This window comes from Rhododendron vialii, chromosome 2a, assembly GCF_030253575.1.
Source record: "Rhododendron vialii isolate Sample 1 chromosome 2a, ASM3025357v1".
In the NCBI taxonomy this organism is placed as follows: Eukaryota; Viridiplantae; Streptophyta; class Magnoliopsida; order Ericales; family Ericaceae; genus Rhododendron; species Rhododendron vialii.
Genome location: NC_080558.1, coordinates 46,494,893 through 46,509,049, shown reverse-complemented (window position 1 = coordinate 46,509,049; position 14,157 = coordinate 46,494,893). Strand labels below are relative to the sequence as shown.

The following is a 14,157-nucleotide window of genomic DNA, read 5'->3' as shown; positions in this document are numbered from 1 at the left end:
TATCTTCTCATTGGGAAATATCACCAAACATAACGAAGGGCAAATGATAGAGTTGGCACAGAATGGTTCTCTACGGAACCTACTATGTTCAAAGCAAATCAAATAGCTTTACAGCAATCTCAAAAATTGCAGTGCGTATGTACTTACGTACACAGACGCATCGTTTTGCCATAACCAGTCTACAACTAAAGCATCCTGTCGCAGCCAAACTTCATCTTGAGATAATTAAGAAAAACGATTACACAACATTCGCTCTACAAGGCTTTTTACCAGTACCAAGAAAAAGCATAACCACTCGGTATTTGAAACAATGAAATTGGATAAATCAATCTCGAAAAGGAAAAAAATGATTAGTTACTGAAACCAACAATAAGCATCAGATTCCGCAGATGAATCCTCTTTCCCTCTTTTCGAGCAAGAAAGTAGGATCAAGAAACGTATTTACATCAACAAACAGAAATTTTCCTCCTCAAGATCCACTTCTTTTTGACATTTTCCATTGCTTCCTCCCGCATCCTGAGGAGTTCATGGAAAGACCGGCGATATTGCATGTCAATGGCGTCAAGCTCCAGCTTCAACTCATCCCTCTGATCGCCATCTGCTACAGATTGAGTAGAAAAACTCAACGAGCTGACATCATTTGATAGAGAACTACATGGAAAAGAAATCTCCGAAGTCTTCAGGATTTCGTTCATGACGACAGATCTAGAGAAACTACCCTTGCATCCTTCAAACCCATTTGAACTCATGTTCCATTCACTTCGGAAGACCTCCTTATTCGCATATGAAGTGGAATCATGCTCCTTGGAAATGGCTTCACCAGAAACTCTTTCAGATCTTGAAGCCCAAGAACATCTCATAGAGCTTTGATTATTTACATGAGGAGAATCCTCACATGGACTTCCTTCAATCCTAGAGTTTCCAAACGAGGGCTTCCAGTTTGGTACAAGTTTTACGATCAAGCTGTCGATCAACTCAGCTATGAAAGTCAAATCTTCATTTGACAAATCAAGTTGGTCAACCATCTCACCCGCTATTGACTGTGCAGTATCACGGGCAAGGTAAAACACAAAATGAATGTTCCGAGCATGACCTAGAAACAAAAAAAAGCTTTTAGACCATTCTTAAGAGAATATCAAAGGACTTAAGCCCAGAAGAATTTTACTTACAACATGACTGAGCGATGCGCAGAGTAAATGAAATTGAGTCATCACCATTTATCACCCCTTCCAATTTGAACTCATTTTTGCCATTGATCCTCCTTAGTTCTAAAGCTGAAACATGAGTAGCTTCACCAGCACTTTTTGTACAAGTAGTAGACGAAAACTTATCGTGCCAACTGTCTATTTCCATGGCGAATGAATCGGCCTTTGGCACATTTAGTGACTTAGGAACATAATTGTGCAACTGTGAAGGCGCATGAGGGTTTTCAATTGAAAGGAATGGATCATTCAACAGCTCTGATGCAGACATTCTCATAGATGCTGGAACTAGGCACTTATCTATGAATTCCTTGACTTGGGAGTCCTTCACTTTACAGAGTCCGGCTGGCTTTACACCCTGCCCCCCCCCCAAAAAAAGTTCAATTAAAAATGAATATTCCAGGAAGGAAAGAAAAGATGTCACGCTGGTGGTTTGCGAACTTACAGATGACACTTTCTTATATATTTGCGCTGGGTTTTTGCATTCACTATATGGATATTCACACGTTGCCAACTCCAACATGCACATGCCAAAAGAATATATGTCAACTAGTTCATTGTATTCCTCATCATAAAGCTCTGGAGCCATGAATTCAGGAGTACCTGTGAGAAACAAGGGGATTAATTGTTAAAATTTCTAATAAGCCACTTCAAACAAACTAGCGAATCACTAAGAATTTGAGATAAATACCAATTACACTGCGTGCAGTAGGTCGCTGCATGATGGCTGCCAGCCCAAGATCTCCAATTTTGACTTCTCCATGATTTCCATTAACAAAAATATTGTCACATTTTAAATCCCTGTGAATAATAGGCGGACTGTGACTGTGGAGATAGCATAAACCTCGGAGAATTTGCCTAGCCCACTTCTTGATGGCCTTTATGTCGACGCTTTTATGTTTCTTCCGATATCTAAGTCCCAAAATAATAGAAATCAACTACATGGAGAAGCCAGGCAATGAAATAAGAGAAACAATAAAGTCAACACTCACTGCCTCAAACTTCCAGATGTAAATAGTTCAGTAATGATGTTGATAGTCTTGTTTTTGTCATCCACCCAAGAACTGTAGGATTTTATAATGTTTTCATGCTTCAGTGTCTTGAGCAAGTGAACCTCTGAATATAACCTCTCCAGATGCTCCGGTGACTGAAATGCATGGTCAAGGCTCACTTGGTTCCAAGCAACTTCTATGCCATCAACCTCATCAAACCCCTTATAGCTATCAGAGATAAGAGTAAAGGAACCAAAGCAAACAAAATTTCAGAAGCCAATGACATTTTACATCAATAAAGCAGTAGCCATTACCAATGTTAATACCATAACCAACCCATAATAATCCACACAAAAAATAAAAAGATGAAGATGGGTTGGAAACCATACACAGTCTTGGATGCTCCTCTCCCCAAGATTTCATTATACTGAAGGAAGAAAAACAGAAAAATGGTGATGGCATTACTAAACCCACCAAAGCAAATAAAAGAACGACACTTAAGCAACAACACACAATTTTCAAATCTACACAAACGAAGAAAACACATGTTCTCTTCTCATAAAAGGACATTATTGTTCAACTGCAGTTGTTCCTCTACATAAATACCTTATCACTCATGTGAAGCAAACGTGACCCCAAAACAGAAATACTGACAAATCAATCATACATTTGATATGATACACCCAGAGACCAATATACCAAATTCATAACCATTTTTGAGTCGAGGAATCATGGGGTCACCTAACTACCTAAGAAGGGTCCAGTCATTCAATCCTTTATGGTAGCATAAGCACTGTGAAGGACTATGTTGGAACTTTCTTACTTCCGGCATTGTCTAAGTTTTTTAATACATAAGTTGAGGATTCGGTCAAACCATCAAACACACAATGCACGAAGAACAATCAAGAAAGGAAACAAGAATGCAATATTTATTTTTTTACGTGGTTTCCGTACATCCAATTTTTAGTATATATCTTATAAGATGGAGAGTACAAGTTACGTTAGCCACAGATAGCAATTACTGGTAACCTAGAGTCCACATAACCAATTACAGTAATACATGTCTAGGTTTAGGGGCTAGACACCGCAACCAGGTAATCAGCCAAGCTAAAATTAGACCGAATCAGCTTTCACAAACACAACAATATAAATAATGCACAATTCTACGCGTCGTCCGATAACGAAGTTTCCAACAAGAATAATGCAGATAAATATAATAATACAATCATATCGTACCCGGATGTATCGACCCTTTGGTGATCTCTCAACAATATCATCTCCATCAGGCTCTAATTTGCATTTTGATTTCCTAAACAATTCATTCACTGGAAACAACAAACCTGCCGCTGCCGCCTTGGAATCCATATCAATCCCGATCGAGAAGACGGTAAAGAATTCAAAAAAAAAACAAAAAAACAAAACCGAAATGACGAAAAGCTTTCGGGTGGTGGAGGTGGGGGTTGATTCCTAATTAGGAATCAAAGAACAAAAAGCTGTTCAGAAAATGCTTCGCAAGCGACCGAGTACGAGTCAATTGCCGATCGAAACCAAAACCTACATCCAACGAAACTCATCCTCATTGACTTCAGATTCATCCGTCGTTCTCCTCCGCCCATCGATCCTCCGATTAACCTCGTCATTCTCAATTCAAATCACCATAAAAGATGATTTGGACATCTACGCTTGATAGAAACTAAAAACAAGGGCAGCGATTTAGGGTTTGGAAATTGAGACCCCAAAACTCAAATCCATATCATGATAGGTCAAAGTTGGGAACTTTAGCTGGGAGGAAGTCAAAGGAGGAAACCTTAGTTGGATCTAGGAGATGGAGAGGAATAGAGGATGGTGGGGATGATTCTTCGGGAGGGTAGAGAAAGAAACAGGTGGGTGGGCGAAGAGTCTTTTATTGGGGTGGAAAATTGCAAATAGAGTCCTTTTTTATGAGAAAGGATTTTCTGTAACGAAAATTTCGCCCGGAAATTTTTCGGCAGTTGAATTTAAAACATCAAAAACAAAAAGTTACACAAATCCAACAGCCGATAATCCCTCAGCACATAGTACAAGAGTTTCGGGATAGAGAAAATCGGATCCTTTTTTTTATTGAGAGAAGGGGAAAAAGAGTTTAAATACTGTATTTCTTTTTTCTTTTAGGATTCTGATGATGTATCGTAATCATCATTGTAGTCAATTAGAACTTGTCAACTAACGTTCACCGGTACCGTATCATCTTTTGTCGTGTAACTCTCGAATTTGATAAAGGCGCGATTTTTATTGTCTATCGTGGAGATCGATAAGCGAATTAAATTGCTCGAATTTAAAATTAAATTTATGCGTTTGAAAACCCATTTGAGATCAAATTTTCAACTAATTAATACTCCGTATAAATCTGAATATTATTTTTTTAAAACACGATAAGTTTTCAAGCCAATCTCGCAGCTACAAACCAATCTCGCAGCTACAAATCAATTTGTTTGGCTTGGGATTAGAGACTACGTGGACCATCTCATATCTCCTAACAACCCAATAAAAGTGACTTTCAATATCTCACTCGCAAATCTATGGCTACCACGTGAAAACGCCACACTGGGCCTTTCTGTTGTATTCCCACATGGTTAACTTTAACTCATGTTTAGTGAAAGTTGGAACCAAATCTCCTACATGCCCAGCGCACTGGCAATGGCACTGCCCTTGCAATTGCTGGCACTCAAGCTTATGGCTTACAATACATTGTCGTAAGTATCACAACAACTAGACGCCGCAATTGCCCTACAATCTATTGAACACATTAGGAAGTTAATGATACAAACATAATCCCCACTGTCGGATAAACCAACAAGAAATTTACTTGACAGATTTCTTTCAAGATGGATTTTGAGGTCACTATATTTATTTGAACCGCATAATGAAACTGGACTATTACGTAAATCTGCAGCATAAAACATCAAACATGTAGGCATATATGCAACAATCCTGTCACAGTGTCATCACTAAATCAGGTCGAAAATACAAATGAGAGAACATAACAAAATAACCTACTAGTGCGTTTAATCATTGGATTCAAGTTTTGCGTAAGAGAAGTTGCTCTCAGGAGCTCAGCTCCACAAAAAGGCTGGCCTGTGGATGTAACCCTGCTTCTTTCAGGGACATAGAGAGCTTCTCTGGACTGTAGACGATGCGGGGGAAATTGGAGACAAGGCTGTAACTCTCAACTTCTAAGCAACCCAAAGAATCGACATAGTCATATAGTGCCTGGATCGTTGCAGTATTATGGAACCTCCTTCCCTTCCGCTCTCCAGTTGGGAACCGCACCAAAACCTGAATGACCCAGAACATTACACAAGAAGACCAATTAGATAGGGAAAAGAAGACTAATTAAGCGGGCAAGCATCCCCAAGAAGAGGAGCAGCTAACCACCATGGACTATATTTTGGTTAAGAAAGGCCCCGTTTGACCATGTATGGATATCAAATGAATGGACTCTACATTATATACGGAATAATTATAGCTCAAATATAGCTTTGATAGCTAAGATATGGATTCCACGTCGAGTTTGGGAGTTTTATCAAGACGGAATTGGAACAACTATTTAATAGGAGTAATTTGAGATCCTTCACTTTTTTTTTTTTGAACGGCGAAAACAAAATTTATTAACTTTAAAAAGATAACAGGAACAAGGAGAGAACAAAAGTGTCCAATCCGAGACCCAAATCCAAGATTGGCAAGATGCCAACCGAGGAACACCTAAGTGGGACAAAGCTCAAACACCCGAAAGGCCTGAAGCCCAGATCCTTCACTTAACTATTGTAGTTATACAAGGAATCCCAACAGAAGACATCTATTATACTCTAATCCATTTTCCACTTCAGCTTCACAAGCTACCTAAAGCCGCACACCGTTTGTATCTTTCTTGAGATTGAACATAAAATCCATTTATTTGAAATCCGGCGTCTTCTAAATGCTGCCTAATATGTTTGCACAATTAAGTGCCTTTAGAAACACAATTTGCTATCCATGAATTACAATCTCCACAAGGGTTAAATTGCCCAGAGACTACCTTTCCTACATCCTACTGTAAACTAGAGCCTGGCGCCCTGGGTATGACCTTCTTATTTGTTATGTGTGACACTATTCTAACAGAGCAAAAATTAATGACAAGTATAAACAGTTACTGAAAATGGATATGAGCATTACTTGAGTGACATCAGGTCCTTTTTCAGGCTCAGCTCCCAGTGACAGGGCTTTTTCCTGCCGAATTCTAGCTAGTTCAGCTTCTTTCTCAGCAGCTTCACGTGCTTCTCTTTCACGAGCCTCTTCTTCTTCCATGCGCTTCCTCTCAGCTTCAGCAGCTTCCCTAGCTAGCCGCTCTTGCTCTTCTTTCCTCTGCCGTTCCCTTGCCTGATGGATTAAAAAACCTCATTAAAACCATGTCAAATAGTAAATTAATATTAATGAAATAGAAGCCCAGGTTCTGATATTAATGAAATAGAAGCCAGATTCTGAGAAAGGTAGAAGGCAAAGACCGATTTAAAAATGTGACATACTTGATCAGCTTCAAGAGCTGCTCGGTAAGCAGCATCTTGTTCCTCCCTCAAACGGATGTTGGTTCTACGTTCTTCTGCATCAAGCCTTGCAGCAACAAGAACAGGGGCACTTTCTTCAAGCACTCTCTGCAACACTGTCAGCATTTCCTCAGGAGATGTGGGCCCCTCAACCTGTACGCAAGATCAGAAGAAGACGATACCAACTTTTATCCTCCAAAATGATATCTAAAGCAAGCTTGCCATTTTATTAAAGCACACCAGGTTCTGGTCCTCTTACAACAGAAAAATACAAAGTGCTTTCTGTGTAGCCTCTAGGTCTAGGATAGGGGTTTTCAAAAAATTTTACTGGCAATAGGACATAGCTTACAGAATACAGACTAACCCTATAATAAGATTTCAGATGCCATAAAAAGGAATGATAAAAACAGTCGAGTGATCCAAACATAGACAGATGCAAAGTAGAAAACAAATACGGCAATTCCAAGCTCCCGAAGCAAATTAAGAGATGCAATATTCACATGTTTCCCGAAACTGTAAAAACATAAATGCATCTCCTAGATTTGAGTCACAGTAGAAAGTAGCCAACCAAACATAGAGGAATATTCATATGAATTATATCTTTCTAATTCACACAGAAGTGTATAGAGTCCATTTCTCATAGGCCTTTTGTTGGATACAGGTGGTTGGCATTCCCTTGATGCCGTTTTCACATATAATCTTATTTACCTAGCACACAATTAAATGATACTGCAAAGGGAACACACATCATAAGAAATGTCAATAAGCCTTCCTTCTCCCCACATTTCTTATGAAGCGGGAACAAAGGCATAGACACAATTGACAAACGCCTATCAAAATATCAAGAAAAGGTTGGTTTCAACTCAGTCTGGCCCCACAATGAGATAACACATACTACATATCCACCATCATAGTTGTCTGAAAACTGCCCAGAAATTTCTGCATTCATTCTGGAATCCAAGTATGAACGCATACTTATTACTCAACATGGACTTGTAGTAGTGTGAATGCGCTCACGCATGCACGAGTGAGAAGATCTAGGCAATAAGCCCTTGCCATGTCACAATCCTTTCCCAACAGTCTACAGAACTAGATGCACAACAGCGGAGGGCTGAAAATTAAGGAAAGGGGGCGGGGGCATGTGTGGGAGTGGGAGCCGGGGCCAAGAAGGCGAGAATGTCCATCTTCAACTTTCTGCGCCAACTAGATAGTTTTTTTTTATACAAGTTGGGTATAATCGGGCCAATCCACAGGCTTCATAAAACCCTCATACACACCACCGCTACCTAAACTCATCCGAATCCATATGGCAAATAATTAGTCTTTTGTCCTTGAAACAAATAGAAACATGTATCTGGGAAAATTATCCATAACATCCTAATTAGCAAAAATAAAAATCACTTAAGAATAATTATCATGAGATCTCCATCTATATATATAGAAATAAAACATGCAATTAATAGACCAATGCTAAATTCAAAGAGTCTTCACTTATATTCTTAAAACAACAAGGGGTTGCTTTGAACCCCAATAAGTACGTAATAAAAATAGATTCCATCCAAAAATTGTGAACCCAGACGATGCCACTGCGCTGAACACATGAGAATAATAGAAAGGACAAGCCAAAAGCCATTAGTTCAGTAGTACTACTGTCAGCACCGATATTTCCTATGGTTTAAATCAAAACCACCTTTAAAGGAACAAATTATCCACATCTATTCTAACATATAGAGGGAGAAGTCTGTTTTGGTGTGAACAACTTTTGAAGCTCTGTCACAAAAGTAATTTCCACAATTGTCCCTGCAGAAATTAAGTTTTTACTACTTTTAATGTGCCATCAAATAACTGCTATGGGCAAAATAGTAGTAATAGATTAAAAACCACCTTATCAAAACCACTACTCCACTATCCAAAACCATCCTAAAAACGTCTAGCACACAGAGGTTCGGAGGGGATCTGCAAGCAAGACAGGAAGTTGAAAACTGACTACTTCAGTGCAGCCAACAAGCTGGGAGTCTGGGACATCTGATCTTCATAATCAATACAATACAGATAGATGTGAAGCTCTAACTAAGTTATCTATATGACGATGAACCCACTTGAAAGGAGTAATACGTGAGACCTTTCATATCATATTGAATATTATTGAAGTTGCAAGTAACCTCTATATATCATCCAGCATCCATCAGCTATCTATCAGCTACATACTCTCTAAGAAATATGAAAAGGAAAGCGAGGAATATTATTGGTCCCTTAAGCCGGAAAGGCATATCATAAGATTGGCTAGTGTGAAGGGTGACACTTGCACAATCGGTCATCAAATAACATGAGTCACATGACCATAATAACCTGGGACATAAAAATAGTTTAGATTTTGGAAATTCAATCGTAGCCATGTGATAAATCATGTTGAAGAGCTCGGTGATTGGGACATAAGGCTCGGTTTGGTTTGGTTTGGTTTTAAGAGCTCGGTTTTCACCTATTTATCTTCCGAAAGCACTTTTCAACTTCAAGAAATTTCAAATTACCCATTTTTGTACGTTACTTACTAGTGACTAGCAAGGCCAAGGAGGGAGCTTAGTAGCATGAAGCGGAAGTGGGGGCAGGAACTGAAACGGGAGCGGGTGCAGGGGAGCGGTGGCACCGCTCCTAAGGTTGGGAGCGCCTAAGGAGCGTATATAGATTATATAAAATACTTAACCATTAAAGGAAAAGTGATATTTACTGAAAAAATTTCCAATCTTAAAAGTGCAATTATTGGAAGTTATATATTCTCAATTTGCAAAACTTCTTGACTAATATGATTTTCATATTCTTATTTCCACAATGGCATAACTCCCTTAAAAGTAAGAGAATAATTGCCTAAATGGGCCGATAAGCTCCCATCTTAGTTAGAAGCGAGCTCCCGTCTTGAGGGGAGCAAGCTCCCGTCAAGCTTTCATCTTGGGAGCGCCGATTCGAGCTCCCGTTTAGGGAATGCACCCATTTTAGAAGGATCCTGCAACTAAGGGAGGGAGACAAGGCTTAAAATTTGAGTACTGAAAGCAAGGCGAAAGTTTGAATTTGTAGTGTTCACAACTTAGTAGCACGAAGTAGGAGCAGAAGCACCTAGAAGCTCCTAAGGTTGGGAGCGCCTAAGGAGCATATATAGATGTCATATAAATACATATATAAAGTATCTTTAAATACTAAACTATTGAAGGAAAAGTGATTACTTATGAAAATTTTCACGATCTTAAAGGGTACTTATAGGAATTTAGATATTTTCAATTTGCAAAACTTCTTGAGTGATAAGATTTTCATATTTTTATTTCCACAATGGCATAACTCTCTTAAGAGTAAGAAAATAATAGCCTTAACCGCCCAATAAGCTCCCATCTTGGGAGCGCCGATTCGAGCTCCCGTCTTGGGAGCGCGCCCATTTTAGAAGGATTCTGATGGAGTACTAAGGTTCACAACACTATTTCTCACCAACTAGCAAACGAACAAGCAAGAACCTTGAAAACCCAAATTCAAAATCATCTCTTGTCTGACAAACATATCATATGATTGGCTAGTGTGAAATAACATGGCTAGATTAACAGGGGTGACACATGCACAGTGGGGCATCAAATAACATGACCATTAATAACCTGGGCGATAAATATAATAAGACATGGAAATTCAACCGTAGACATTGGAAAAATCATGTAGAAGTGCTTGGTTTTGATCTAATTTATCTTCTGAAAGCACTTTTCAACTTCCAGGTATTTTTAAATTACCCATTGCTGTACTGTACTTGGCTAGTGTGAAATAACATGGCTAGACTAACAGGGGTGACTCTGACACATTGGGGCATTAAATAACCTGACCACACTAAACTGGGCGAGAAAAATAGTTAGATATTGAAATACAGCCATAGCTATGTGATAAATCCTGTTGAAGTGCTCGGTTTTCATCTAATTCATCTTCCAAACTCACTCTACAACTTCAAGCAATTTTCAATCACCCCCATTTTGTACTGTACTTGCTTGAAGGAGAGAGACAAGGCTTGTATTTGAGCACAGAAACCACAGTTAAAGCTAAATTTCAAATTTGCATTATCCACACCACCACACCTCACAAACTAACTGAAGAACAAGCAAGAATCTTGAAAAGCCAAATTCAAAATCATCTCTTGTCAAACCATCAACCTTGGGGCAGTTCAAGCCGTGTCACACACAATGACACTGTCCAAGAGAACTCTCTAAAGAACACTCCACTTTTATGTGCTTCACATTTCACATTCAAAGTTCTACTTAGTTTTCGCAGAAACGGAACTAGATGAAAAATAGAACCCAACATTGGTACCTGCTGAAGCAATCTAAAATTTAAAGTTCCAGTTTGCAGTATCAACACCACTACACCTCACAAACTAGCAGTCTACCAGAAGAACAAGCAAGAATTTTAATACCAACCCAAATTCAAAATCATAAAAGGAGACTCCACTCAATGTTCTAAAAGTCGGCCGCCTAGGCACTAGGCGGTGGTCCAGCGCCTAGATTAGGCAGCCGACTAGTCAGGCACCTAGTCCCCGCCTAAGCGCTAGGCGGCCAACTAATCGGCGCCTAGGCGCTAGGCGCCCCTTTTTTGCCCGACCAGCGCCTAGCGATTTTTAGAACATTGACTCCACTTCTATAAGCTACACACTAAGAAAACTAAACTACATTTGAAGAGTCATGTTAGCAAAAAGAACTCAAAGGGAGAGAGCATACTTACTGCACTATTTTAGCGTAGCTCTCTCACTCTTCGAGTTTGAAGAGAGAGAAATGTCAATTCAAACTGACACATCATCAAATATAATAATGACGAGTGGTGAACTAATTGATTTTTTTTTGGCAAAGTGGGTCACTTAAAGTTAAAAGAGTAATACTAAAAAATTTAAAGGTTAAAGAGTCCCTTGGAGTGGACTTGTCGCAAATGGCCTTTCAACATGCCACATGTGTCACCGAAGCTACATTGGCTATAAAAATTTGCTACCTCTCATGGAGATGCTCTAAGCTCTACTTAGTTTCACAGATATGCTCTAAGCTCTTAAGGGATGCTCCACTTCAGTGTTCTAAAAGTCGAACGTCTAGGCCAACTAGTCCCTGCCTAGGCGCTAGGTGGTGGTCCAACGCTTAGATTAGATGGCCAACTAGTCAGTGCCAAGTCCTAGCCTAGGCGCCCCTTTCCGCCTTTCCACCCGACTAGTGCCTGGCATTTTTAGAACATTGCTCCACTTCCACAAGCTAAACACTCTAAGCTCTACTTAGTTTCACAGAAATGAACTAGATGAACTGAAAAGATCCTAAGCTTGGTACCTGCTGAAGCAAGGCAATCCTCTGATTCGTCGCAGCCATAACCACGGCGCAAAACGGGAACCTCGACGCGTTCAAGCTATTACTCATCTTAAAACCCTCACTGGCACGTATACTCCCTCCCCACGCCACGAAATTCTCGTTCACAAACGCCGCCAGCACTTCGGAACACAGCGTCCCCTCGCAAAACGCCGGCGTATCCGGGTGATCAGGCGAGTGCAGGTACACGAACAACATCTTGAACTCGTGCCTGGACCTCTGCAACGCGTCCATAAACCCTTCCGCCACGAAATTCGGCCGCGCCGTCGCGCCGTATAACCTCTCGAATTCCGCCACGAAGTCCGCCGCCTCCGCCGCGGCCCCCGACAACGGAACTAACGGCGCCGCCGCGCCGTTACGGTTCGAGCTCAGCCCGATTACGCCTAGGGAGTAGGAGAGGACGCCGCCGGCGGCCCACAGGCCCAGCCCAATAGCGCCGGAAATGAGCCCTAGACTACCGGAAATAATGGAAAACGGCAGCGTAATGAGCTTCCAGGCGAGACCGGGCGGGGCGGCTGCTCCGCGGACGACTAGGCCCGATTCGGTTGCATCGGATTGGTTACTGGTTCCGACGACGCCGTTCGGGGCGGGGGTTGCGGTGGAGGTACTGGTTGCGGTGGTGGTGGTGAAGGTGGAGATGGCTTGTTCGAGGTCCCAGTCGTGGGCGGAGAGGATCTCGCGGCACAAATCGGGGTCTTCGACGCCTGTGATTGCTTGGAAATAAGCCAATTTGTCGGCTACATCGACCATTATACCTGTTATCTATTTCTGTATCTGTGAATTCAGGGAAGGTTTAGCCAGAGAATTTGATCGGATTAGGGTTTCGAAAAGCACAAACGATAATCGATCAGACTCTCTTTCTCTCTCTCTCGTTCTTGCAAGTAATCAGACTCCAAAAATTCTTAAACCTGTCGGGTTTCTACGTAAGACGGTCGTCATTTGAGACCTTTAAAAACAAGATTATATAAATAGATTAATCCCCCGTTCTTAAACGAGAGTCACTCCCACTAGTATTACGGACTCTCAATAGATATTTGTCAATTTATAATATTTTATATATATAATATAAATTTTTTTGATAAATTTTAATTAATTTTATTAGATAAATTTTTTAAAATTACTAAAAATGTCATTAAGTTGTGAGACATAGGCCATTTTATAAGTGACACGTATATCAAAAAAGAGCTCTCGTTAAGGAATGGATGGACTACAATGCTACGATGACCACTTGGATAACATGGGATGTGTCGCTGCATTGGAACACGTTACATGAGACTCAAAATATGCTTACTAGAGATGTTTATCAAAGAATTACTAGTGAAATACAAAACAAAAATGCTAAGAATGTATCTAAGTGTACATCCATTTCCACATCTTCTCTCACAAGTGATTGTGGGTCCTATCATTACTTACAGAGATATATAAAAATTGATGTAAATTTTGATGTATTTCTAATTTGGTTCAACACAAAAAGTTTAAGACCACATTTTAAAACCACAACTCCGTATACGATTGTGCCCTAAGTCCGTTAGATATGACCGATAACGAATAAGAAACCGTGTCAAGAATTGTGTTTTAATATGTGTTTGTAGAATTGCTTATACCATGAATAACGACACTGCCCATCGGTTTTTGCCAGCGTTAAAGACATGGGGCCTAAAACGGCAGCTTATCCGTTACCAAACGGCGTCATGTTTTTTACTTGGTATTAGTATTTGTTTGTAGAAACAGTGACATCGTTCCTCCATCCTTCCATAAACTGTTTGGGACTATAAAAAAAAAAAACAAACAAACTAGGCACGCTTTCCAAAATTAAACATTTCCTAATTGGGAGGCCAACAAAAACATGAATAGAATATTCCGCATAGAGGAAAACGTCACGTGGTGCTCTAGTATCTTCGATTTCACCACCCATGTTGGCGTCGAGTTCAAGATTAAGTGTATAAATCTCATTCTAATGCGTTACGGTGAAAATTCCCTTCATAATTTCTCTTACGCCATTCAGATTCCGGCACGCAACTAAGTTGAGGATCTTTACTTCAATGGA

At 40.2% G+C, this 14,157-nt stretch overlaps 2 protein-coding genes across 3 annotated transcripts; both read right to left on the bottom strand.

Annotated features, from left to right (window-relative positions):
- Positions 1–196: 196 nt before the first annotated feature.
- Positions 197–4,118, bottom strand: LOC131317973 (probable serine/threonine-protein kinase WNK10). 2 transcript variants are annotated; one of them, XM_058347720.1, is made up of 7 exons: positions 3,431–4,117; positions 2,584–2,621; positions 2,195–2,422; positions 1,894–2,114; positions 1,648–1,805; positions 1,170–1,560; positions 197–1,093 (listed from the first exon to the last, which is right to left on the bottom strand). In XM_058347720.1, exons 1-7 carry the CDS (start codon positions 3,557–3,559, stop codon positions 447–449), a joined length of 1,812 nt encoding a protein of 603 aa, XP_058203703.1. In that variant the 5' UTR covers positions 3,560–4,117; the 3' UTR covers positions 197–446. The 2 variants fall into 2 exon arrangements, with proteins under 2 accessions (XP_058203703.1, XP_058203704.1); XM_058347721.1 differs by lacking the exon at positions 2,584–2,621 and having other exon boundaries at positions 3,431–4,118.
- Positions 4,119–5,121: 1,003 nt separating this feature from the next.
- LOC131317966 (plant UBX domain-containing protein 10) lies at positions 5,122–13,065 on the bottom strand. Its single transcript, XM_058347705.1, has 4 exons — positions 12,075–13,065; positions 6,736–6,906; positions 6,386–6,589; positions 5,122–5,509 (listed from the first exon to the last, which is right to left on the bottom strand). The coding sequence occupies exons 1-4, from the start codon at positions 12,858–12,860 to the stop codon at positions 5,279–5,281; spliced, it is 1,392 nt and encodes a 463-aa protein (XP_058203688.1). The 5' UTR covers positions 12,861–13,065; the 3' UTR covers positions 5,122–5,278.
- Between the last annotated feature and the right edge of the window lie 1,092 nt (positions 13,066–14,157).